The 25,114-nt window shown below is 46.9% G+C and overlaps 2 protein-coding genes across 3 annotated transcripts in view; one reads left to right on the top strand and one right to left on the bottom strand.

Moving 5' to 3' along the window:
* The window catches only part of LOC104376259 (calpain-2 catalytic subunit), a 30,262-nt gene extending 19,663 nt beyond the window's left edge, over positions 1-10,599 (bottom strand). The window contains exons 1-4 of the mRNA XM_086629720.1: positions 10,363-10,599; positions 9,299-9,368; positions 666-784; positions 146-279 (exon numbers count right to left, since the gene is read on the bottom strand). Of these exons, the coding sequence (XP_086485846.1) occupies positions 146-279; positions 666-784; positions 9,299-9,368; positions 10,363-10,599 (560 nt within the window). The remainder of the gene's footprint in view (positions 1-145; positions 280-665; positions 785-9,298; positions 9,369-10,362) is intronic.
* Positions 10,600-17,641: 7,042 nt separating this feature from the next.
* Positions 17,642-25,114, top strand: part of CAPN8 (calpain 8) — a 30,773-nt gene continuing 23,300 nt past the window's right edge. For both annotated transcript variants that reach the window (XM_086629704.1, XM_086629710.1), the window contains exons 1-2: positions 17,642-17,878; positions 20,619-20,688. In XM_086629704.1, coding sequence (XP_086485830.1) covers positions 17,642-17,878; positions 20,619-20,688 — 307 coding nt within the window. The remainder of the gene's footprint in view (positions 17,879-20,618; positions 20,689-25,114) is intronic.

The raw sequence follows: 25,114 nt of genomic DNA, 5'->3' as shown, positions 1-25,114 counted from the left end.
AGCCGTTGTGGGATATCCCAGAAGCTGTAAAGGCTAATAATTAGGCTGACATTTTAAATGCATAGCACCCATGCAGTTCAGGATGCTATAGGGAAGCAGAGGCATCGGGAGACTTGAGCGGGGTGAAAGCCTGGCCTTGACTCACTTGGCATAGGCCTTCTCCAGCAGCGCACTCCAGAACTCACTGCCCTCCGCTGAGTGCACGAAGAGCAGCTCCCCGTTCTTGGTGGGCAGCCTGTCGTCCACCACAACGTCCACCCACTCCCCGTACTGCCAGAACTGGAAAGAGAGCACAAACTCCTCGTCACCGCCCCACGCTGTGCACTCACATCACTGGGATGTTTCTCTGCTAACACCAATTTCCTCAAGGAAAAGCAATCCCCTTCGCAGTCAGCTTTGCCCACCCTGTTTGGGGATGCACGTCCTCAGCTGGATCTGCCGACAGAGGAAGGACCACAAAGACAGCCCCCACTCCCACCTCTTTGGTTAGCTGTCTTCTTCCTTCCACCACCATCACCCTTCTTGGATTTCTCCATTTTTCTGCCTAGCTCTTTGACGTTTTTCAAAATGTTCCAGGAAACACCATGCACGTAGACATGGCCAGCCACACCAGTTCCTGGCTGACAGCACTGAGGAGGGAAGGCAAGAGCCAGTTTTCAGCTCACCTGGAAGTGGAAAATTCCTGCATATTTATCCTGGAAGCTCTGGTCTTTGGGAACGACACGGGCCAGAATTTCTTCATTCAAGGTGAGAGAGGCAATAGCAGCCAAGAGCCAACAGTCCCCTGTAGGGGGAAGGAAAAAAAAAATAAAATTGAGTTCATCATTCAAATTTTAGTTTTTCTACTGCATAGGGATTGTGCATTATAACCAATAACCACTTCAGCAGCGATGAGATGGTCCCTCCCATCACTTTACGTCTAAGGCAGATCAAACGCATGTACGCAAACATTTCCAGGCAAGTTCATGTTTCCTCAAGACCAAAGAAATAAAAAAAAGTAAAAGCAGGCTTTTTATGATCTACCAGCACAGTTAGCACCCATGTGAGACTATTTGAAAGAAAACTTAATTGAATGTTTACAGGTTAGGAAGCAGCATGGGAAAAAGGCAAAGAGCTGGACCTGTGGGCACACATGGGTACTCAGCAGTGCAGGTTTTTCTGAAAAGACCAGTGTTTTCTCAAGAACAGGCTGTTTTCCTTTCCCTCCTCCATGTTTAATAAACGCCTGTTGACTTGCCGTCCAGAGGTCTACCCCATGGCTGAGCTCCCTTTGAGGCCTCTGGCCAGACTCCTACCAAACAGCAGCTCCTTTCACCTCCGGAGGCTCTTGCGAGAGGCCTCTCTGTTTAGTCCCACATCCCGTCTCTGGTGACAGTCATCAGAGAGTCAGGGACAGCCTGAAGGCAGGCACTGTTCCCCGGCCCCACACACCTCCTCACCCCTCCTGGGATGGGGCCAACAGGCTGTCTGGATAGTATTTTTCCACACCACCTCCTACCAAGCAGAGGCAGGAGGAGACCACAACTATACAAACATTACCTCCGTTTCCTGTAATTATTTTCAGAAATCAGCGTTACTTTAACAGAGTGGTTACCTGTCTGCTCAGCCGAGGGTATTCTGCAGCCTTCCACAAGGTGATTACAGATTTAAAGACCAGCTGATCCCCAGATTCCCACAACCCAACACAAAACTCCTTCCCATCATTACCCAGTGTAGCGGAGGGTGTCCCTGCCCATGGCAGGGGGGCTGGAACTAGATGATCTTTGAGGTCCCTTCCAACCCAAACCGTTCCATGATTCTATGATTACCAGATCCGATTCCTGTGTTCACAAAGCAAGACAAGTCAGAATTACACATTAGATCCCTGTGCTGGTTTTGGCTGGCATAGAATTCATTTTCCTCACAGTAGCTTGTGTGGGGCTGTGCTCTGGATTTGTGCTGGAAAGAGCGTTGATAATGCTGATGTTTTCATTATTGCTGGGCAGAAACACAGCACACAGCATCAAGGCCTTTTCTGCTTCTCACCCCACCCCACCAGTGAGAAGGCTGGAGGTGCACAAGATATTGGAGGGGACACAGCTGTGACAGCTGACCCCAACTGACCAAAGGGATATTCCACACCAAATGACATCATGCTCAGCATATAGACCTGGGCAAAGAAGGAATGGCAGAGTGATGGCATTTGTCTTCCCAAGTAACCATTAGGCGTGATGGAGCCCTGCTTTCCTGGAGATGGCTGAACACCTGCCTGCCGATGGGAAGCGGTGAATTAATTCCTTGTTTTGCTTTGCTTGTGCACATGGCTTTTTCTTTACCTATTAAACTGTCTTTATCTCAACCCACGAGTTTTCTTAAGTTTTATTCTTCCAGTTCTCTCCCTCATCACACTGGGGGGGAACGAGTGAGTGGCTGGGTGGGGCTTGGTTGCAGCTGGACTTAAACCAGGACAACCCCACCGAGCCATCCTGCAGCATGCATAGGGCTGTAGGTTCAAGAAGCACGAGCCAGCCACACAGCTGCTAGCAAGTCCGAGGCCAGCAAAGCAGCGGTCTCTATACAGCCCGCTCTCTCCTATAGGAAAAGGGGCAAAAGCTCACAGGTGAGAGTAGAGTTCAAATAGGTGACTGGGAAAAAGCCTCAGAGAGAGGCAGCTCTTGGTCACCCTCAGGCTCAAGACCAAGGCACCACTTAGCACCAGGAGGAACACAGGCAAGGTGGGACTCCCTCCGGGCCGCCCATCGCTTTCCACAGCTGATCCCGGCAGCAGCTCTACGAATGACATTTGTCCCATGGCCCTTTTTGCATCTTGTGAAAGGTGGAAGATGTGGAATTTCAGAATAATTTCCAAACATGAGATGCTTTTACTATTTCATAAGCTAGAGGGGAAGAAATGAACGTAAAACTTTCCCTTCAGCCCTGCCGCTGGCTGCTTGTACTGCAATGGAGGAATTGTCACGTCAGGGAAGTTTTTCAAACAGGAAAAGTCACCTTGCCATTCTCCTGTGACAGATCATGAAGCAATGAGGACGTTCCCCTCCCTCCTCTGCGACAGCACATCCATCTTGCCCTGCAAAACGGCAACCCTTCTTACAGCCTCCTTCGCAGCGCTGAGACCCTCTTCCCAGGAGCTGCGCACCCTCTGCTTCAGATGTCCCGCCAAGCCCAGCAACTGCGCTTGCTGGGAAAGGGATTGGGGTCAGAAGGCACTAACAGACATTTTCAGATGGGCTAATCTGCAATTAGCAGCATGATCCTCTGTCCCCCAGCCACACGAGGGCTTTGGCAGTTATCCTTCACAGCAATTCTCCTTACAAGGGAGGACATCGAGGAGCTCTGCAAACAAACTCCTCTTTCGAAAGGCAACAACAGGACTTCAGCTTCAGTTCAGCTCAGATCTGTGCTCTCCCATACACAGCCAGCCTGCAAAAAGTTACTTCTTTGTGTTTTTTTCCTTTTGCTTTTTTTTTTTTTTTTGACCAAGGGAGTCTTGAAACAAACCTGACAACACGGTAATCACTTGGGAGAGACTACCCAGAGATCCCTCTGTACTGAGGATCCCCGTTTTTACTAAGTCTCCAAAACAAGTAGTTTCTGGACAAGAGTTGGGGTTCTTAAAGCCCAAGAGAGAACTCCCTGCTAGAGAACAACCCTGGCTGCTAGAGAAAAGCCCCCTGACTGGGGCTCTTGTGGCATCAGGCTGAATTAATACTGTACTACCTCTGAAGTAGCATCATATTGTCTTCACCCCTGCCTCCTTCACTTGTTTTTCTCCCTCGTGCACTCATCACAGAGCAAGTCAATTCATTAATCCAGACAAAAAAGTCTTTCTGTCGCCTTACTGAGTTAAAGGAGGTCACAGCTTGTGACAGGCCTCTTCTGGGCCAAGACAGCAGTAGGTTGTTATGTATTTGGCAGAGACACTGTGGGAGAAGGGGACGGATGTAAATACACACGTGCACTGGAGCAGCACACAGCGCAAGAGAGCTGAGCACTCTCCATCAACACCTCAGCACTGCTCGCAGGTGGATAAACCCTCAGCCTCCCTTTCCCGATACTCCCCTCCTAGCACCCAGGAGCCATGAGATCCTCAGTGGTTTTAAGACCAACAAAATCCTAAAAGAAGGAAAAGAGTGGGGATCTTCATCCTCCCTGCTGCACCACTGTCCCTCCAGCAGAACAATTATTCACACCTGGGAAAAGTTAGCAAGCCTTAGTGAGGCTCTTAACTTCTTACCAACAGTGATCTGAAAGCATCAGTAATGCTGGGAACAGGCATGAGACAAGTCACAAATACAGATATCGATGGGTTAACTGGTTTCATCTCAGCACAGAGACCAGATAACCCGCAGAGAGGTGTCTGTCGGAGCAGCAGAACAACCCCAGCACACACCCCAGGCTCTCCAAGGCTTTTGCAGACAGACACACCCAACTCAGAGGTGAGGTGAGTCTCTGGCATCTCAGACCTACACTAGCTAGGCTAAAACCAGTACAGGTATGCTTACCTAGACTTCTAGGATGCCTTCATGTGGTTAGGCAGATCCATGCTCTCATTCAGACTAAATCAGATAAACCCAAAAAGGGCAACTCAGCCTGCTCAGCACAGCTCTGCTAGTCCTAAGGCACAGCTGGGTAAAACCATACAGCTCCTGGCCTCTACAAGAAAGCCACAGGCAGAGCTGGAGGCACTTTGGGCATACTAAATTGAGTGTGTGGAAACAGCTGGAGGCATGTCCTGTGCCCCTTGTTTGCAGTCAGCTGTGGAGGTGTTTTTCCTCCCTATTGCTCAATCCGCAGCATAAGCCAGAGCCTTACTCGATCAGGCAAACTCAACCGCTCCAAGAGACCCCCTGAGCATTTGACATGGGTGTTACTACTCTCAGAAAAAATGTGCTGATTTAAATCAGTAGCAAGTCTGGCTCAGAGAGCAGCCGTCCTATCACTCTTCCAAAGAAATATTCCATAAACAAGGCAGGGAGCAGCACAGAAAGAATAAGCGAACAACTCAACACGACCACAACAGCTCAGGAAGCCTCGGTCAAGAAGCTGCTCAGGCATCTAGATAAAGAATACACACACCCTTTAATGCTATGATACATCTTTGAGTCAGATTTCCCCTGTAGATAAGAAGCACTGATTCAAGGAGGAGACACTCCTCCCAGAGGACCTCTAAGCCCGTAAGCGGAGTTTATAAAGAATTTTCCTTACTTTCTAGCTGTCCCATCAAGCCAGACATGAAGAGAAAGAAACAGCAGACTTTGTTGTCAAATCTCTCTGTTGAACTTTACACTGCTTTCTAAGGAGAATTTGGAGTTCAGACAAACATAGATCTTAACTCCAACAACTGTGGGCAAGGTCTTCTTGAGGTTAAAAGGCAGATTTAGCATATATGGGAGACACATCACCCTCTGGTTTCCACATTTAAAAGTGCTCAACAGTCAGGATACCTTTTCTCTCTTTCTGAGCAGTCATCGCTAAAGGTAGAACTGAGAATTCAAAGCCTGGATGAGATTAGATCTTGTGGTAATACCTGGAGTTTTAGCCTGCACTAAGTAGGCCTGAGCAGGGTCTTTACCTAAGTCTTAACTATAAGAACTGGTACTTTTCTAAGGCTCTTGACAGTGATGACTTTCCTATGATAAAGAAGGAAAGTCCAAGAGGAGGCTGACAGACAGGTTACTTATATGAATGTGAAAGGAGTGTCAGCAAGACTAGGTTAATCGTGGAGAATTTTTGTAAATGCACAATACAACAGGCAGAAAAATGTTATCAGAAAAGGGAATATTATAAAGCTATGAGTTTATTCATATTAACAAGAAGTACTGTTTTCTCCTGTCATGCTTCCTTTTTGCTGCTATCAATGTTTTACTTGTTATTTCTATATATCCATCTCTGCTTTCACCTAACCTCCAGCTATAAACAAGAATGTTACAAAAAAATGTAATTGCAAGGCAAGCATAAATAGCCACAAGGGCTTAAAATTGGCCATTCTGGAGACCAAAGACAAGCAAAACATCCTCATGAAGTGGCTGGAAGGCTGTCAGCAAAAGGCAGCTTCTCTGATCACTGCATAGCACAAATAAGAGTATGGGGTTAAAGGAAAAATGTGCATTCAGCCAATCACAGACACATCGTTCTTTTAAAACACTCATCGCTGTAGATCAACAACTACTGAATGTATTATATTAATACCACGGGACTCCAGGAAGTTTTCTGGTTAGAAACACAAAGCTGTGGCAAGCCACTTACAGTAGAGTGGTTGCCAGCAAGGGAAAACCACGCATCTAATTTTCTAAATTCATCCTACTCGATTCATTATTTTTCCACACATTTTTATTTAAGGAGGAGACACCTGTGTCTAAACAGCAGATGAGAGATACTGCGCTGTGTACGCCCCAGTGTTGTGATACCATGGTGACATGCCCTCTAAATAAGGTGGTTAATGGTGAATAAGCTTCCTCTCCGCAGTGGCTTTGGTTCCTCCCCTCCGCTGTAATGAGTCACCACATCCCATTTGCTGCCGTTCTGAGCCAAATAACCATCACTGACTTCAGATCTGATACTGCAAAACTAACTCCAAATACTTGCCTTTAAAAGTTTCTTCTAAAAGCCAACAAAAATAGAAAAAAGGATAATCTAAAGCCCAAGGGGCAGAACTCTGGTGTCCAGAGAACCTGGTGCGGGGACAACCTTTACTATGTTGATGATCAGCTATGCCTTTTATGCATCACAATATCGTACAGTCCAGGTCAAAGACAACGACGCAAGTTTATAGGCTGCATCTGGCTCATGGACCAAAGACTCTTGGGCTAAAAGGAACATGTGTACCACTGCTCATTAGCCGAGCTGTTCGGTCACACATCCCCTGCCAAGAAGCCTGTTGCAGCAGTGATGGGTGCATGTGCTCTGGATGCCTCATGTCCCTGCAGTACTCCGAGATGTTCTGAGTGGCTTAGCAACAGTCATGAAACTCCACACGTTGCTTTGTGATCAAGTCTTTTGGGGGATAAATAAGATTCCTACGAAAGGAAAAAAAAAGGAAAAAAGGATTCCTACAAAAGGAAAAAAACTACGAAAGATTCCTACAAAAAAAATCAATGCAATAAAAACCACAGCTTTCCAGGAGCACCCGCCATCTTCCAGTGCAATCTTCTCTGTAATGTCCTAAAATGTGATGGGACATCGGTGTCAACACACAAGGTTCAAGCAAGTAAATGGAAACTTAAGCAAATGTATTGATACAAATGCTGGTATCAGATGAGGCAGTGGCAAAAAGAAAAAGAAAAAAAGCATTTGTACAGCACATCTGCTAGTCTCATTGTGTGAAAAAGCAGAGATTCAACACAGGCTCTTAGTAACTCAACAGCTATACAGAGAAAAAATCAATAGCATCTAATTTTTGATCAACCACTAAACTGTCACACAATACCAAAATCCTGCCCAGATTCATAAGAAGATAGCAGGGCAAGTCATCGCAGTACTCAGGCATGGTGAAAACAGTAATATGACCAAGAACACTAACAACCTCCTATTCAAATATTGGTTTAGGAGGTAAAATAATACCAGCTTTGAGTCAGTTTGTATCCTTCAGTGATATTGTACAAACCCTTGAGAACAATGACTGGTCCAAAGATCACTAAGGCAACAAATACTTTCATCAATTTAAAACAAGGTTTGGCATTACCAACAGCAACTCCACGACTTGAAAACGAAGTTACAAATTTTTCATTCCAGTGCTTTTGCTGCCACAATATCCAGATAGAAAAGCCAGGAGCCTGTAGAAGGCAGAAAGCAACTAAGTGCCTTCAGAAAGGAGCACGTCTACAAAATGCCAGATGTTGAAACGGCATTACAATCAACTCTAATTTCAAGTTGAACAACTCCTTAGATGTAAAGTTTCGCAATAAAAAAAGAGGACAGATGTCTGGCATGTATGTTAAGCACTGAGACATGCTTCATGCCAAGATAGTCATGGTGGGAGACATGGTATCAGGCAGAGAGAGAACACATGAAGGAAGCTAGTGACATACCAAGGACTTCACTGATTACGCAACAGAGCCTAATCCCTGCCACAGATGATACTGGGACATGGGGACAATTAAATTCACAATCTCAGTATTTTTTGTTGTCAGGGCTTTTTACACAAATTGTATCTAGTTATTGAAGCACTAACCTAAATAACTTCTGCAAGAAAACATAAGCACAAAATACGGGAAATAAGCTTCCCTATCCGTTATATTTTTGGACATGAAAACACAAGTAGCAGCAGCGGGACTAGAAACGAAGAAGCCACAACGTGGCTAATATTATGCTGATGAAAAGCAAACAAACAGAACTTAGTTCCTTTGCCAACCCCACTCTGAAAGCACAACACATGGCACTTATTAGTCATGTCTCCCTACACCCGAGAGCTTTCCCTCAACCATGCTATCAGTCTCATCTAAAACCCTCTCCCTACAGTTATGGAATAAATAGGAGCCTCACTGCTTCCACTTCAGTCGATTTCCTCTCGCACGCCCGCAGCTGTCCTCCTCACCAGCCTCCAGGCTACCTTTTGGGAGGAGAGGCACAGAGGCACTCGCCTAAAACCCCTTCTGCCAGGCAAGCCAGGAGAGAAGCTTCAAGACTGGGACAGCTGTGCACACACAGCCAGGTTAAGCCACTCACTTCCCGCTGTCCCCTGGCACTTTTCTGCAGCTCCAGAGGCTTCTCCGGAGCAGCTGGCCAAGTGGCAGCCACTGCAAATGCAGAGGGCTCACAGGCTGGCCCATCCGTCCTGAAACACTCTGGCTTTGTTTTCCTCAAGTGCTGGCGAGCAGCAGGGAATTCTCCAACATAAATCTGTTTTCTCTGTACTGCATCTTTCCAGGTTTTAGGGGGTCCCTCCTGCTCGGCAGCACTCTCTCCCACTGGGGAAAGAAACGCTCCACAATGCACTCAACTGCTCTTCTAAGCAGACTGTTAAAGGCATAAGTTAGACAGGCTACTCTCAAGCACACGGATGCGGAGATGAAAGGAACTGGTAGCAACCAGAAAAGCCATCAGGAAACCAGTCTGTGTCATCCGCACTCGGTGCACGCAGAAAGGCTGTGCTCAGCAGACAAACACACACGGTCTCTACCTGCAAGCTGCTGAGGTAAGGCAAGAAACATCTAATTTGATACGAAGAGAGGTGGTAGGATGCAAGATGTATTCACAGAGTAAGATACAGCCTAGTACAAATCCACATGGCACAGCAGGGAAATGTGGTGTCCTGGGGCAGCACCTGCATGGGAAACTCAGCTTTCTGCCTCCACCTTACCTAAGGCCCCTTGGCAGATGTCCGTGCGAGTGGCTCCACCGGCTATGAACTGGGGGCTGGAACACAGCTCCTGGGAAAGAAAGAGGCCTTGCATTACATATATCCACAGGTAAAGGAGGGAACAAGGCCTCACAGCAAATTCAAACAAGCGACTGACCACAGCAGGACAACGCCACAGAGGTGGAGATAGTCAGGAACGAGTGCGGGGCCATCAGACACGCTAAGCGTGGTGAGAAAGGGGGCTGGTGACCAAAGCTTGTGGGCAGCCATCTCACTTCACAGTACATGCCAGGAGGTCCGCTGTGTTTTTACACACGTGCACGCACCGGCTCCGCTATTACCTCCCCACCACTGACTACGTCAGGGTCTTTCAGAAACACCTAGGCACCCCGGAGTCCCTCTGACCCGATGGCTCCCGTGGCCAGACAGGGCTGCTTCGGTAGCCAGAGGCGCAGGCTGAGCCAGAGCTCCTAAAGGAAACCTCCGCATGGTGGTCAGCTCATCTCTCTGCTAAAGAAAAGAGTTATCCACAGCGACAGCCCCGAGCGCTCCCAAAAGCAAGTGCTTTATCCAGCTGGAGAGTTCGGGCTGGGGAGGTGCACGAGGTGGACGAGGTGGATGGTTTTTTGGGTGTTCTGCTCTTCAGATGGAGCGTGTCGGGCTGCCAGCCCGGCCCCCGGGCAGAGAGATAGCCCCAGAGCTCGGAGCGGCCGTGGGTCTCACAAAAACGGGCGCACCGGGATTTTGCGGGCGCCTGGGTGCTGCCCGGGGGGGCTGCGGGCCCGGGGCCGCGCTCGGCAGCTGCGGCCCGACCCGCCGCCGGTGCCGGTGCTGGGCGGCGGCCGGAGGAACGCGCCGGCCGGGTGGACCGAGAGGGAGAAGGGGGAGCGCGAAAAGCACACGCACAGCCCCCGCCGAATTAAATCAAACGCAGTTTAAGGGGGAGGGAGGAAGAGAAAAGTCGGGTGAAAAGGCACGGTGGTGCCGCGGGAGGATGCTACCGGCACTGGAGACCGAGACCCCGACACCCCGACCCCACCTCCCCGCCGCCGCCCTCACTCTACCGTAGGTCTGCGCCAGACAACGCCCTGCGTTTTGTAGGAGCTGGGCCCCAGCTCTCGGTAGCCGAGCGCGGCGGGGCCGGCAGGGAAGGAGGGGTCCTGGAAGAGCCGCCCCTCCTGCAGGCACTCCTGCCGCAGCGCCCCGAAATCCTGGCCCAGGTAGGGGACGGCGTGGCCGTGCCGCCCCGCGCCCGCCGCCGCCGCCCGCTCCTTCGCCACCGCCGCCGCTATCCCCGCCATCGCCCCGCCGCCGCCGCCACCACCGCTGCTGCTGCTGCTGCTGCCTCCGCCCCGGCACGGCACGGCCCGGCCCCGCCCGGCCCAATCTGACATCCCTCCCCCCCCCTCGGCGGGTGTCACGACTGCCGCCCGTGCTCAACCCGGCGCAGTCCCGCGGCATCCCCCGGTTTGCTCGAGTCCTTCTGCACCGGGAGCCACCTGCACCACCCCTTCTCCCCCCGGGATGAAAATCCCCTCCGCCCCGGTCTCCATCTCTATTCCCCGTGGACCCGAAGGAAAGCACGTTTCCCTCGCAGCTGCTCCAGCCCTGGCTCCCATGTGGCAACATGTATTCACCAATTGAAAAAAAAAAAAAAAAGGTATTTCCTGCATAAAACCCAGAAATATCTATGTCCAAATCTGTAAGCTTAGAAAAAAGCAAAAGGGAAAAAAATAGTATGGCTCAAAAACTAATATGGTATGTATGTACCCTGTATTGTCATCCTGTTACGACTGTGAACGCTGAACGCAACAGAAATCATTTACAGCTTGATTTGCCAGCAGTAACCAAAGCACGTGTAGCTGCCACTGCTGGCATAAACCCATCCACTCCCCTGGTGCAGCCCAAATCTCCCGCAGCGAATTCCCCCTAAACGCACACCCCTGCTGAGCTGTGCAGGAAAAGGAGTGTCTCGGTTTCAGGGGGCCACTGCTGCCAAGAACGGCTGAAATACTGATGCTGGCACTGGCGTAATATGGCGTCCCTCCGAGGGAGAATTCAAACCATTTGTTTCATATTTTAGGTCTGACTCAGGGCATGCTGGGCGCCAGGCAGCATTCCCCGGGCAGCAGTGCAGAGGCCGATAGCCCTTAGTGCTGCACCCACCTCCCGCGCTGGCTGTTCTGCTGCCTTGGAAGGAGAGGCACCTCTTTTTGTGGCTCATATCCCAAGCCCTGGATGCACTAAACACTTGTTTGGAGCCATCCTACCTGACTAAAGTGAATGTTATTGTTTGAAAAACATCTGAAGAATCATAAAATACCCGGCTGTACTGTTTGCTGAGACGTAGTGGGAAGCGTTCCTTGAAAATTATGAATTAGAATTTTTTATTTGTTGCTGATATATGGTGCCTCGATGCACTGGGAAACACTGTTCGTTTGCTTGGTGGCTTTGGACTTCAATCACTTGTGATTCCTCTGCTTATAGTCAGCACAGGTTCTACTTACACAGTTACATGGGAAACCGTTGCTATTGAATAGGGAAACGAGGTAAGCATCACCCATTCAATACACATTATAGCAGAGGAGGCCCCCAAAATCTTTTTGAAGAGAGGTACGAGAGTGGTACGAGCCACACCAGCCACCAACGTCTGTGTAGATCACAGCCGTGCAAGGGAGCAGTCCTGATGCTGCCTTCGAGGTTTTCCAAACCTGGCCAGGCACAGACTGACTTTGCTCTGCTTTGAAGGTCTCAGTTCTTCCTTGCGGGTCAGAGGGGCTCTCTGTGTGAAGAGAATAACGGTATTTTTGGCTGCGTATTGAGGCACGTGGGAAATCAGTCACACAGGGAGAACTGGAGACAAATCAAGTAATATTATGTGCTGTAAGAGCTCTCTGAACAGAGCTAGTACATGCTGTGCGTACTCAATTATGGGTACGCCATTAGCCAAGGTCTCCAGCACAGCCCTGCTGAAGCTCTAGCAGGACACAATATGACACCAGAGGATGCTTTTGCTCAACTGTTTCGATTCATTAAGCACTGCTGAATTATTTCACAGGCAAGAAGGCCATCTACTGAAGCAGGCGACCAAGCGACAACACACCTGGGAGTTTAACTAACAACGAGCCGTGTTGCATCATAACGTGACAGATTCGGTAGCTGTAGAGCTGCTCAAAAGGCGTTTGTTTGGCTCCACGCAGTGGTTCAAATCTGTACAGCTGCCACAGATCAGACTTAGCTCTGATTTTTCGAAGGTCACGGTAAAAGGAAACTGGTGTCCGTTGAAAGCAGTGGTTTTCACTGGCCCACAAAACCCGTTTTGGTTTGTGAACCCCTCTAGCCACTTTCCAGTAGCTGCAGAAGTTTAACCTGGGTTGAGGTTTGTCATATAATCTCTATGCTTTTCTTAGTCGTCTCCCCTGTGTCCCATAGATGATATTCACAGACCACTCCAGGGCCTGCTGGCAGCGTGCCGACAGCCTCCGCTTAGACAGCCATCAAGGAGATCAAATGTGTACAACCATGTTATATGGCCATGCTGTGCAATCAGAGTTACCAGAGTTTTCTTAGGGTCTCTGTGGTGGGACAGAGGTTGAGACAGAGCCAAACAGAAAAGGAGAGAGACAGAAGGGAGCCAAGCCAGCAGGAAACTGAGCCAGTAAGGATTCAAGTAGTTGGTGGGAGAGGTACCTGGGGCAATGAAAAGAAAAGGTATATTTGCCACTATGGCCTGTTAGACTGGTCCCAAACGTATAGGGGTTGTAGTGTCCCAGGTGGTTTGATGATAGACCAGGATATGTTGCTGTAATACAGAATTTCACTTACTATATGAGAAGTTGGCTGTTCCAGAAGCCATCTGAACAGCCTACCCACAAAGTCCTCTGCAGCCAAGTAAGTTGACAAGTCAGCCACTTCCAGCCCAGTAGCAGATATGGACATGAGTCCACAGTTAGAGGGAAGGAAGTGCTTTTGAGCACCACACGAGCCAGCCTTCTACATGCTCACATAATATGCCCATTTTATCTAAAGAAAGAGGTAATTTCCACTTGACTGTGAGACTAGTGTAGTGCTCCTAGGTAAAATAACAGCCCCAAGAATAGTTACCCACTAGTATCCTCCTAAAACTAGGCAACTTTAGAAACAAAAAGGAATTTGACTTTTTCTTAAGCTCTCTGCACACCTGCAACTGTTCAAAAAAGTCACCAGCTCCCGCATTTAGCAAGTAAAGTGGTTTCAGCTGTTGCTACAGCTGCTTATGCTGGTTCCTAATAAGGAGCATCCAACTGCCTCTCAGCCTGAAGTCCCAGGTAGGATGTGCTTCTCTTTTCTGAGAAGGCTGAGAGAGCTGGGGTTGTTCAGCCTGGAGAAGAGAAGGCTCTGGGGAGACCTTCAAGCAGTCTTCCAGTACCTAAAGGGGGCCTACAAGAAAGCTGGAGAGGGAATTTTTGCAAGGATGTGTAGTGATAGGACAAGGGGCAATGGCTTTAAACTGATAGAGAGTGGTTTTAGATTAGACAGAAGGAAGAAGTTCTTCACTCTGAGGGTGGTGAGGCACTGGAACAGGTTAGCCAGAGAAGCTGTGGCTGCCCCATCCCTGGAAGTGTTCAAGGCCAGGCTGAATGAGGCTTTGAGCAACCTGATCTAGGGGAAGGTGTCCCTGCCTATAGCAGGGAGGTTGGAACTAGATGATCTTTAAGGTCTCTTCTAACCCAAACCATTCTATGTTTCCCTATGCTCACACTCAGCAGCTGTGAGCAGCTCAGTGCTGCTCTGCCTCGTGGCATCCCTCCCTCTTGCTCATCTGTCCTCCACTATACACAGTTATTGGGAGGACAACAGGAAGCAACTGTCCAACTATCCAGAAAGGGAGAAACAGGGCCACGCATCCACTGGACTCCTGCTCTCCTTCCCCAGGAGCTGCCCTGTCCCCACCAGAACAAGGGAGCAGTGATGTTTCACAACAAAAGGAGTTGCTTTCCCCTCTGGATCTGGGATCTGGAGGGGAATTGAAGTTTCCTCATCAGTGCAAGACTGGCTGCTGCCTCAGCCAACATAGTGAGAGGTGACAGCAAGACCTCAGTCATCTTGTGAAACACAGCCACCCTTCCCAGCTCCTTACAGTGCTGAAATACCATCCCTTAATCATCTTGGCTGTGTTGTGGAGCTCCACACCTGAGGTGCAGTCATTACTGCTTCAGCCCATCATCTTCCTCTTTCACTTCCTAAGGCACTGACAATTTTCTGGCTCTTATTAAAAAAAAAATGACCCAGGTCGCTGATAATCTTAGATGCATTTCCCTATAGGGAACCCACTAGGCTGCAGCTTGTAGCAGCTCCTCCCCCCACAAACATTTAGGTGAAATATTGCAACCTCTAAAAGAATTATCTTACTGATAAGCATTTAGGACCTTTCACTGCTCGTGCTAGTCCACCTATTAATAGTCACTCCGTTTTCACAGTAATAGGGTGGGTAGGAGCCCATCCATCTAGAACTGGGGAAAGCAAGCTCTCTAAATCGAGCTAATCCCTTTTCATGCTGTAGGGTCTACAATACAGCTAAGCAGCTTTAATTCCCATTAGCAAAGTGCAGCATTACAGGAGACCCATTTAATTTCCCTCTAATGCTCTACAGAAAAAAAACGTATCTAGAACTGTTAGGCAATTGGCAGTTATTTTCTTTTAAAGATTTCTGCAGATTTGGAACAGCCTCAATTTCATGGAATTTGCAGACTCTTATTTGAAACCGAGATGATGTGTTTTCCTGGTTTATTCAGTTTTTCCCCATTTCTCTCACCCTCTTGCTGTCATCAAGAAAGGGGAGGAGGGGAAGGAAAGCGGGAAGAGTCAGGCAAAAACATACAAATCCCAGAAGGAACAGAAATCAGAATAGTTTGTACATATTTTTTTCTGATTGCTGTTTCCCTAGGGGTTAATGCCCTTTCAATCACAGTTTTTGATAGTCATGGGGAGCCTGAAAACTTTTTCCCCATGATATAACTGTCAGCTGTTACTGTAGTCAGCTCTACAGTCATCATCTTTTCCTCTTCTTTATATCCTCTAGATGGTGCTTGTGTTTCAATTTCTACACAAATAAATAATTCTGCTGCTAATCAAGCTTGGAAGTGGATTTGAAGTGCTGTGCTACAGATCATTAGGAGCAGAGGGTCATGGTGGACACACTGAGGGGTTACCTGGCCCTCTGTCAGAGAAAATCATTGTCCTCAGCCTCTTCCCAAATGTGAGATACAGGACAGAAAAAAACCCTATGGCACATTTTACTGGAATTTATGAAGATTAAAATCTGATTGTATTTCCTCTGTATCATACCTTAACATGATGATGCACAAGAGTTCACCTCTTCTGTGCCCGCTTGTGTCTGCTGGCAACTGGAGTTACAGAGCACACAGCATATCACATGTATGTCTAAAAAATCAGGTGGGAAACAAAAGATTTCTCATCTTGATGGCATTTCCTAAATGCCAAAAAACTGTGCTTTTCCATGGACAACGATGCCAAAGCTTGCAGCTTATAGCAGTCACAGCACAAGTGGACTATGCCTCTGGGCCACAGGGACAGAGGAAATTTCAGCATAAGAAGCTGGTGCAGGGAGGGAAAGAAAGCAGTGTTCTGCCTCGTAAGCAGAGAAATTGAGTCTGAGTGGGTCTATTCGTCAGGAAAAAAATCCACCCTGGAAAGAAAAAACACTCCCCCCAATCCTTTATTATTCCACACTCTGTTCTGATTAAGTACACAGACACACCTAGAAGCACTGAAATGTAACAGAGTTAAAATTCTGGACATCCTTTTCCTTTACTCAATTCTAACAGTATTAATTTTATTTTTAGATAACCAGTGCAGTAATTCTCCCAGCCCAGCCTTCTCTACCTGTGCCCACCTGGAACCGATCAAGTAACTGCATTTCCTCTTTTGCATCGACGCTCTTTCAAATGTTTGCAGACAAGGGTCACGGCTAGCCTCTGTTTGGACTCCTTATCTCAACAGGTTTCAGTCCTTCAGATTTCTTTCTTCCCTTCTCCACACCTCCTGTTCAAACTTACCAAGGGATAGTCATCAAACATGCTCTCTGGCAAATAAAGTTACTGTTTACCCAGCTCTCAGCTGGACACGCAGCGGGCTTTGTTGGGAAAACTCAACCATTAAATAGGAAGACAGCAGAGAGCAGCTGTGCTCCATGGAAAGTTTCTCCTGCTTCAGTGCTTGAACCTACAGACATTTGCAGCCACCTCGCCAGGGAGATGTGCACCTCTGTGTCAGTACAAAACGGGGTTGCCAGGGTAGAAACTTGAAGTTTTTCTACTACAAGAACAGGAACCACTATCTTTTAAGGTCTAAAAAGCCTTCTGCACCCAAGGCTGGCTTTGGATTTTGCTTGTAAATATTTTATGTGCAGGAAGCACCACCAGAAGACTGTAAATATGATGGCTAACTTCCCACTAGCTGAGATAAGACCCTGTTTTTACAGATGAGGAAGGTACAGTGACTTTTGCTCAAGGTCACACTGGAGGTGGGGAGCAGGGGTTACCAGCTTGACTCCTGCTTGGTGATATAATTTTCCATTTTTGGCCTGGGTCATGCTCCTGGATTGTATCCTTGCTCTCTGCAGGTCATATGGCCAAGTGGCCATTTCTAGCTCTGTCAAGTTCATGCCTTTTATTGCTAATAAATTAATTCTTAAAAATCACACTGCTTTGAGATATCAGAGACAGATTTTTTTTTTTTTTTTCAAAAGAATGATCATTTAAGCCAGAAGCGGGTTCAACTTTTCAATGTTTTCCTGGCTTTAAAACTCACAGACACCTCCATAGCCATGTAAGCTGTAGCAGTAGATGTCCAGCCCCTGGTTTCGTGGCTGCTCTACTCTCCAAGAGTCTAGAGCCCAGTCTCAGAAGGAAAGAAAGGAGTTTTAAACTTATCTTCATGTAGATTTTTAAAGCACTGATCCTTAAGCCTGACTTTCAGCACACAACGCAGACGATCACTTTCCATATGTAAATAAGTGTGTCTGCAAAAACACTGGTTTCCCTTGCTCCCTGTTAAACACGTATTTTGAAAAGGGGCAGGGAATTCACAAGCTTTTAAGCAAACACCAGGGGAGCAGCACAAGGCAGTGCCCACAGTCTCAGCCGCGCCAGCTCCCTCCCCGCCTCTCTCGGGTCCATCTCGGGTACATATTTGCACTTCTGGTGCCTCCTCCCTCCTGGGCTTTTGGAGCATGTAGGGCAACCCCCAGCTCCACCCAAACTTGCTACCTGGCTATATTCACCTCCTCTTGCCCAGGAGGCACCAAGAGAGCTGTGCCACACGCTGGGAGGGTGGGCAGGCATGTCCAGGGTGGCGGCGAGGCTCTGCCAAGAACGAGCGGCCGCAGACGGGCTTGGATCCAACAGGAATGCCATCAAGTATTTGAAGCAGGACTATGAAGCCCTGAAGCAGCAGTGCCTGAAGGCTGGCACCTTGTTTAAGGATGAAGAGTTCCCAGCCTGTCCTTCTGCCCTGGGCTACCGGGACCTGGGACCATACTCCTTCAAAACCCAGGGGATAATCTGGAAGCGCCCCACGGTAAGAGTGCTTTATAACCGCCTGTTTTACTGGGTTCAGGTCTAATCAGAGCTCACCTAAACATCCACACTAACTCAGTGGTGAGCCTGAATATCCACTATTCCTGTATGTTTTGCTTTTTTCTTGCTTTACCTCCATGGTTAGCAGAAAGAAGGTTGAAAAGGGAGTGGGAGGAAGAAATCAACATCTTCTAAGCCCTTCAAAAAGCAAGAATCTTGCAAGTGCTTCACGGAACCTAGTTCCTCCCTGACCATCCCAGCTCCATGGAGCTACGGGTCCAGAGTACAATCCAAAGATGGACGCCAAAGTCCCATGTGTATCCAGACAGAGTGCAGGGCACCCCAGGAACCATCGACCATCAATTATAATGGTACTCCCACACTGTGGTCTTGCTGCTGTGCACCCCAGGAAACGAGGCTAATACTTAAATAGAATCCTCTGCCTCACTTCAAGCTACCTGTAAGAGTTGAAGAGCAACTGACTGGAACTGTTATTATCCAAATACATATATATTGTATAAATAGCCTTTAATTTTAAAATCTAATTATTGTCAGGAAAGATTAGATGCCAAATATGTTTTAAACCACAAAATCAGAAATTTTTCTGCACTTTCATTTTTCAGTCATTTGTTTCTGTCCCTACTTTGCTCCTTCTTTGTCATTTTGCCCCTCCTTGCAATATGAAAAAAAAAAATAAATCAAAAAACAGGGGAAGAAAGGGGAAAAAAGCCCAAACAGCTTACCTTCCTCTGATGGGGGAAAGGAGAACAAGAGAAGAAGGGAAAATTTCAAGACTTAGATGTTTTTTTTTCTCTTGAAAAGTGAGAAGCAGAAACTTGCAGGTTTGATAACTGGAAGTTTTCACCCTGCCAACCTCATTTGTCCACCAGCACTTCATTCTGGCACCTGGATGTTTCAGAAACAAGTACTGTGAAAGTATCTTTTGGCTTTGCCTATCCTGGGAGAAGATCAGCCCTAGAAAACTCATTCAACTATACTTTGTTTTTTCTTGCAAGAACAACATTGTGCCTGTTGCAGGCAGAGACACAGTTGCAAGTGTAGCGTAGTTGGGAATGACTGAGAGCTGAAAGGTCCCAGACCTGCCTGCCAGAGACCTGCCCATGTGAGACCCCTCTTTCCCTCCAGCGCTCAGCAGAGACACCAACAATTTATGGACTCTTAACCATAGAATCATAGTCCACAAGTACCGAGACCCACTGGCTTATCCCTACCCATGAGGCAGAGTCCAACCTTGCGGCAAGGTGACACAAGCACATGTGCTGGGGACAAACCTTCTGCTTTGCTCTCCTGTGGAGGGACCTGGATCTGACCTACTTCTACAGGCATGGATGGCTCTTATCATAGGTCACGGTCACAGCCCTACTCGTTGCTTGGAATTTTTCAACTGGCCAAGAGGCTTCCATCTGCAGGACCCGATGGGATCACTGTTCACTTACCTGCCTGCATCCCAAACGGGCAGCAGGATCCAGTGGGTAGTCTGAAGGAGACCTGCCATAGAAATTCCCTTTGTAAAATAAATATCCGCTGCTGAGGTCATCCCCCCCGGGCTGTGACTGCTGGTTTGCAGACAGTGTGTGTCAGACACTCTGCCATCAAAAGCTTATCTTCTTAGTTCAACAGCGGGTTTACAGAAAGAGACAAGGTGGAAATGCAGTTGTGTGAAAGGTGTATGTGGCACTTGGCAATGGCTCAGTAAGGACAGGTGTCAAGGTGAGTGATAAGTCATACACAGCTGACTACCACCAGGTTCACCTCTTTGGGAGCAGGAGAGAAAAACGAACACAAAACCTTTTCTGTGTGGTGGGTCACCTACTCCTGACTCCTATCCACTGAGACAGCTGCAAGGCAGCTGACCAGCTGGATAATCATGGAAGCAAAAGGATGTAGCTGAGATCACACCTATTGGGAGGGGACATTCACAAACAGGCTCTTAATCATGCATGCACAAGAAGTCCCGGGTTGTCCCTGCCTCCATGGCTCAGTGACGCAAGGATGCTCAGAGCTCACAACTGCTGCTCTCTGGCAGAGCCTAAACCTTCCTCAACCCTGCTCACCAAGTTAGGCTTCCTATCAACCACCCCTTGCTGCAATCCAGAAGCTCACGGAAAATCCTCAGGAGACAGCTTTTGTTTCTAGAGAGACAATATTAACTTCCTAATATAAGGTGTGAATTGTTGGAAGGCTCAGAGTTGGGATGGGACAGTCATTGCCATGACCTACTCATCAGGACCCCAAAAGGACCAGGAAAGAAGGGGGGAGGTCATTAATAAAAGCATTTGCATGGTTGGCCTCCCAGGAAGTGAGGTCAGGATGGAGGAACATCCTCCATACTGGTGGCAGCGGCAGCTCAACACAGCTCCAGTGCCAGACCCAGTGGTGACAGTCACAAACTCATTTGCACTGCTTGAGCCCAAACCACAGCAAGATAAAATAAGATTTAAATACCGAGGTTGAGTTTTCATCTATCCCCACAGTAGCAAAAATTCTCACCAGTATCACTGTCTCAAGTAGCAAAGGGCTTCAGGATTTGCCTCCAAAAAATACACGCAGTTTTCAATTTAATAAGGCAATGTTAATCAGATAAAGGACAAAGGACATATTTCTAAAGAAATGTTGAAAGTATTTAATATTTTTTGAACCTTCACATTGAAACAATGAGCAAGAACTGAGGACTTTTCAGACCAGAAAGGGTGATGCATACTTTGAAAATGTCTTTTCAGGAGTTATGTGCCAACCCTCAGTTTATAATTGGAGGAGCTACTCGAACAGATGTCTGCCAAGGAGAGCTGGGTATGTACAGTGCTTCTGAATTTTGTTTTGGAAGAAAGGAGAAAAAAAAAAGCAGCTTAATTTAAAAATTACTCATACATAGACTATTTTATTGCTTATCTCCCAGACATAGCGTGGAGAGAGGCAGATACCCAAGAAGGGGACTCACAGACCAGCATTGCTGCCTGGAATGGGTTCTATAAGGACTTGTAAGAGCATTATCAAACCTGGGAGACATCCAGCTGTCTCTTGGAGGTAGGAAGCTAACTCTCTCTTTGTGGAGCAGAAGTCTGGCTTGCTTTTCACCTCTTGAGACAGAGCTGGACACCAACCTAATCAAAAGAGCACTTGCCTTGAAGCAACAGAGCGGGCTTCATGCCCATCCCAGAAAGAGCAGCCCCAAAGACTCAGTGAACAAGATACACCAGGCAAACTTCACCCAGTACCCGAGTCATTAGGGATTTTTATTTGGGAAGCAGAACAAGTTCTAGCCACAGTTTCACGCAGAACAAGTTCTAGCCACAGTTTCACACAGAACAAGTACACGATAACCAAGGAGCGAGCAGGAACTGGTTTAGTACAGGGGCTGGGGCTACGATGTACCATTTCACACCAAACAGGAGGGTCTGTTTGCTTGCAGGCATGAGTCAGAAACAACATAAAAATAAAAAGGAACAGAAATAAACTTTGTAATACCATCTGCAATAAGGAAATTATTCCGACCCCCTCATGCTGAACGCTTCTGCCTGTACGGTGTTTGGTGCAGAGCTGCAAGCAGAGGCAGGAGCGACCAGGGCGCGCTATACCAACATGGCCAAAAAAATCACAGCTCCCCGAATTAGGGGCTGACACTGATGAGATGTCTCTCAGACAGCACTTGTCCTCTCCTGGACATCCATCACAGCAAAACTTTCTTACCCGTTTTTGCTCAACGCTTACCCTTGTCTAAACAGAGCTCCTGTGCAAGGGGCCAGAAGGCAGCTGCGAGGGAGCTTTGTTTCCCCCTCGAATAGCTGCAGCAGCAGCCACCTTCCCTGCCTGCCTCACTGATAAGATCCAGCTCCAGAAGACAGCAGCAGCAACCTCTCCTGACTACATACAGAGGTGAGAAGGCTGAAACTCTCGTAATGAGAATTTGATAGATTAGACACAGAGAAATCAGTCTTTCTCCCTCCTGCGCTGCGTACCACAGTACTCCTGACCTTACTGGTCTTCCAGCCCATCCATTGTGCAAATGAGATTCAAACAATTTCTGCAAGTCATTGGCAATAAATAATACCAATGCTGGTCCTGTAAACACAGCACCATTAAAGCAATTGCTAAAAAATTCCCTGGTGTGTGGGCCTGTGCTCCAAATGCTAAAAGTAAGATGCCTGATCGTATACTTGCTCCAGGATATTTATTTAGTGGATGCTGGAACAGAGTAGGGGGAAATCACTTACTGTATTTTAGGAAAATGGTTCAGATAAGTAATAGAAACAACATTTCTTGTCACCTCAAATTTGGGAATTTTCTATAATAACATAAAAAAAAAAAAGATCATATGCCTGAAGTAAAACTTCATTTTTCTTGACAGTTTACAAGTTAAAGGACTGAAGAATATTACCTGCTCTTAAGCCAGAAGAGGTCAATGCATTATTTGTGTTAAGCCTAGAAACTGAATGCAAATACTCTGAGCCCCTTTTTATTTCTGCCACCTCCTGAATGTCTCTGTGGAGTTCCAGTCCTTTGTGCTAAATGGGCTTTCATTAGAGAGCAGTGCCAAAATCCATCAAACGAGAACTGGGCCCAAAATCCTCCCATGAAGCTGGGCACCTGGGGACGGTGCCTGCCTCTGGGCTTTCCCAAGCCAGCCTTCAGTGGGCAGTACCCCAAGCGCTGGTCCTGAAAGTGACCCCTAAACCTAGAAGAAAAGCCCCAATGTCTGATTCTATTTTTGTTAGGAGCTTCCTTTTCTCTCTCTCTCTCAAAGGAAAAATAATCAAAGATAATTCAATTTGTTTCTGTGAGGCTGCTTACAACCACTTCTTCACACACTGACCCACCAGAAAAATAAACTTCAGAATATAGGCATGGGAATTCCCTTTTAGCGTTCAGGTATTTGCTTTACATTTCTGAAGCACACTACGCTTTTTTGGTGTTTGATCCAATACCTTGAATATCAAAGCCCAAGTTACAAAAGCCCCCATGTAAAACGCTTCTGTTGAAACAGACCCTGAGTACATATTTACATAAGCCATGTATGTGTCCTGTTAACTAGTCCTTTAGGGAAATAGAGCCTGTTTTTAATAATCTTCTCTGACATGTTTCTTTTCTTTTAAAAATAACACTACAGGTCTGGGTTTACATGAACAAAAGGAACAATAAAACCCAGAGTTAGTCTCACTCCATTAAACTTATTTCTTTGACAACAGTGTAAGCTAGATGGGTATCAGCTTGGGAAGTTTGATGGGAACTTGAAAGACTTGAAATATTTTAAACGTTCTTTGAACCATATCTTTTTGATAGCCTAGTAACAACTTGAAATGCAGTCACATAGGCTTAGTTATTAAAGGTGACTTACGAAATTTTCTTGCAGCTGTCTGAATAAGTTAACCCCAGAATTGTTTGCAGGAGGTTTTAAGAAGCAACTGGCATACATTTAATTTCAAGACTATGAAACATACTCAAACCTTCTCAGTTTAATATTAGCTTTCCAGACCTGCACCATTTATATTCATGGGGTGCCTTTTGTTGTGAAGGCTCAGAGGCACTACAGGTCCCTTGGCCTGTGCTGTCAGCTGGAGAAGTCCTCTGAAGTCAATAGATGTACCAGTTCACACCAGCTGAGGAGCCCACCCCACCCATTTTGCCTTATGGGCAGACTTGAGAAGGTTACAGGTCCGTTGGAGGACAAATCCAAGCCTGACAGCTCTGACATATATCCAATACCTGTTGAGGGAGCCTTTGGAGCTCCTGTAGGCAGGAGAGCACTTAATAGTACTGGGTTTGTTCACTTATTTTACTATAGACATTAATATATGGTCCTTCTGATATTCAGTCCCATGGGCCCAGGGGTATTTGAGATCCTTGTTCTAGGAGACAGATCCTCTAGATCTCAAAAAATACATTCGCTGACATCTCTGAGACCCCAAATTGAAGAAACCCTGCTCCTTTGCTGGGTACTCCTTTGCCTTTCTGTACGCAGCTGCAGAGCTTAATTCATTTCCATAAAAAACTGTTGGAAGCCTTCTTCAGAAATCTTAAAGCAGGAACAGCCAGTGCTGCCAGAAATTACAAAGCTAGCAGGGTCAGTGCTTCCTCGATGTCTGGTAGGATGCCCCAGGTGCTACGAGCTCTGCAGAAGGGCTTCCAGCAGAGACTAAAGCTGAGAGTCAAAGCTGCTCAACAAACCGGGAAGCAAGAGCCACAGCACTGAATTTGGATCCTTTCTGAACACCAGGCACTGCCGAAATAGCAGCAAGCCAAAGTACAGTCAGGGCAGAAACGCCCCTGTACTGACCCAATAGATCTTGGAACCAGATGCTTGGACTTTCGGCTTAAACTCACCATCACTAGGTCAATTAAGAGTTTAGATGCTCTGTGTCTAGACACTTTGATAGCAGCTAAACAGAAACTGAGCACTGCTCTGTGGCAACTGAAACTAATCAAATTTCTCATTTATTTTATGGCCTCTGTGAGTGCAGCGTGCTTGGGTAAACACCATCAATATAGACGAGCTGCTCAGCTCCCAGGTCACCAAGGATTTGGTATTCTCTGCAGCAATTCGATTACCTCTGAAAACCAGGAGGCACCTGCGTAGCACTGAGTACACAAGCCGTCTCAGTACCTCTGTGAGCAGCAAATGATTTTTATTTCGAGTACACTAATAGGCAAAGTAATTCTCCAAGATCATTTGTGTGTGTACGCATATATATATTTATATTTTTATATATACGTACACACATAGAGGTAGGCACAGCTAGGCTTTTTATTTACCCTTTTCGTTACAAACTCAAGGTCAGAATTGCTTATTTCAAATTAAAAAAAAATAAAAGAAAAGAATTGGACTTTACCAACATTACAAATGACTTCAGATCCAGGAACCAAGCTGGCTTCTTTTTAGCACATTCAGCAGCAGCAGTAAACACTGTAATTGGCACTTGTCTGAAACTTTTGTTTGTGAAATATGAGACTGAGCAGAAAGCAGTGTATGTGCCTGTAGGTGATTTAGCCTTGCATAGCTAATGCGGAGAAGACTTTTTTATTTTTAATTTGTTTTTATAAGCTGAAAGGCTACAACTTCAAACACACACAATGAACAGAAATGCTTTTTGATATTGTCATTTTTCTGATTATAACTGTATTGTAAATACATTCTAATTAAATATTTAGTTCATTGGCCAGTTGGCCTCATTTTCTCTGCCTCCAAAAATTCACTTTTTAGGAAGGAAATCAAATAGTTTCC

Source organism: Tauraco erythrolophus, chromosome 2 (assembly GCF_009769465.1).
Source record: "Tauraco erythrolophus isolate bTauEry1 chromosome 2, bTauEry1.pri, whole genome shotgun sequence".
Classification (NCBI taxonomy): Eukaryota; Metazoa; Chordata; class Aves; order Musophagiformes; family Musophagidae; genus Tauraco; species Tauraco erythrolophus.
This window is presented reverse-complemented; position numbering and strand designations above follow the sequence as displayed.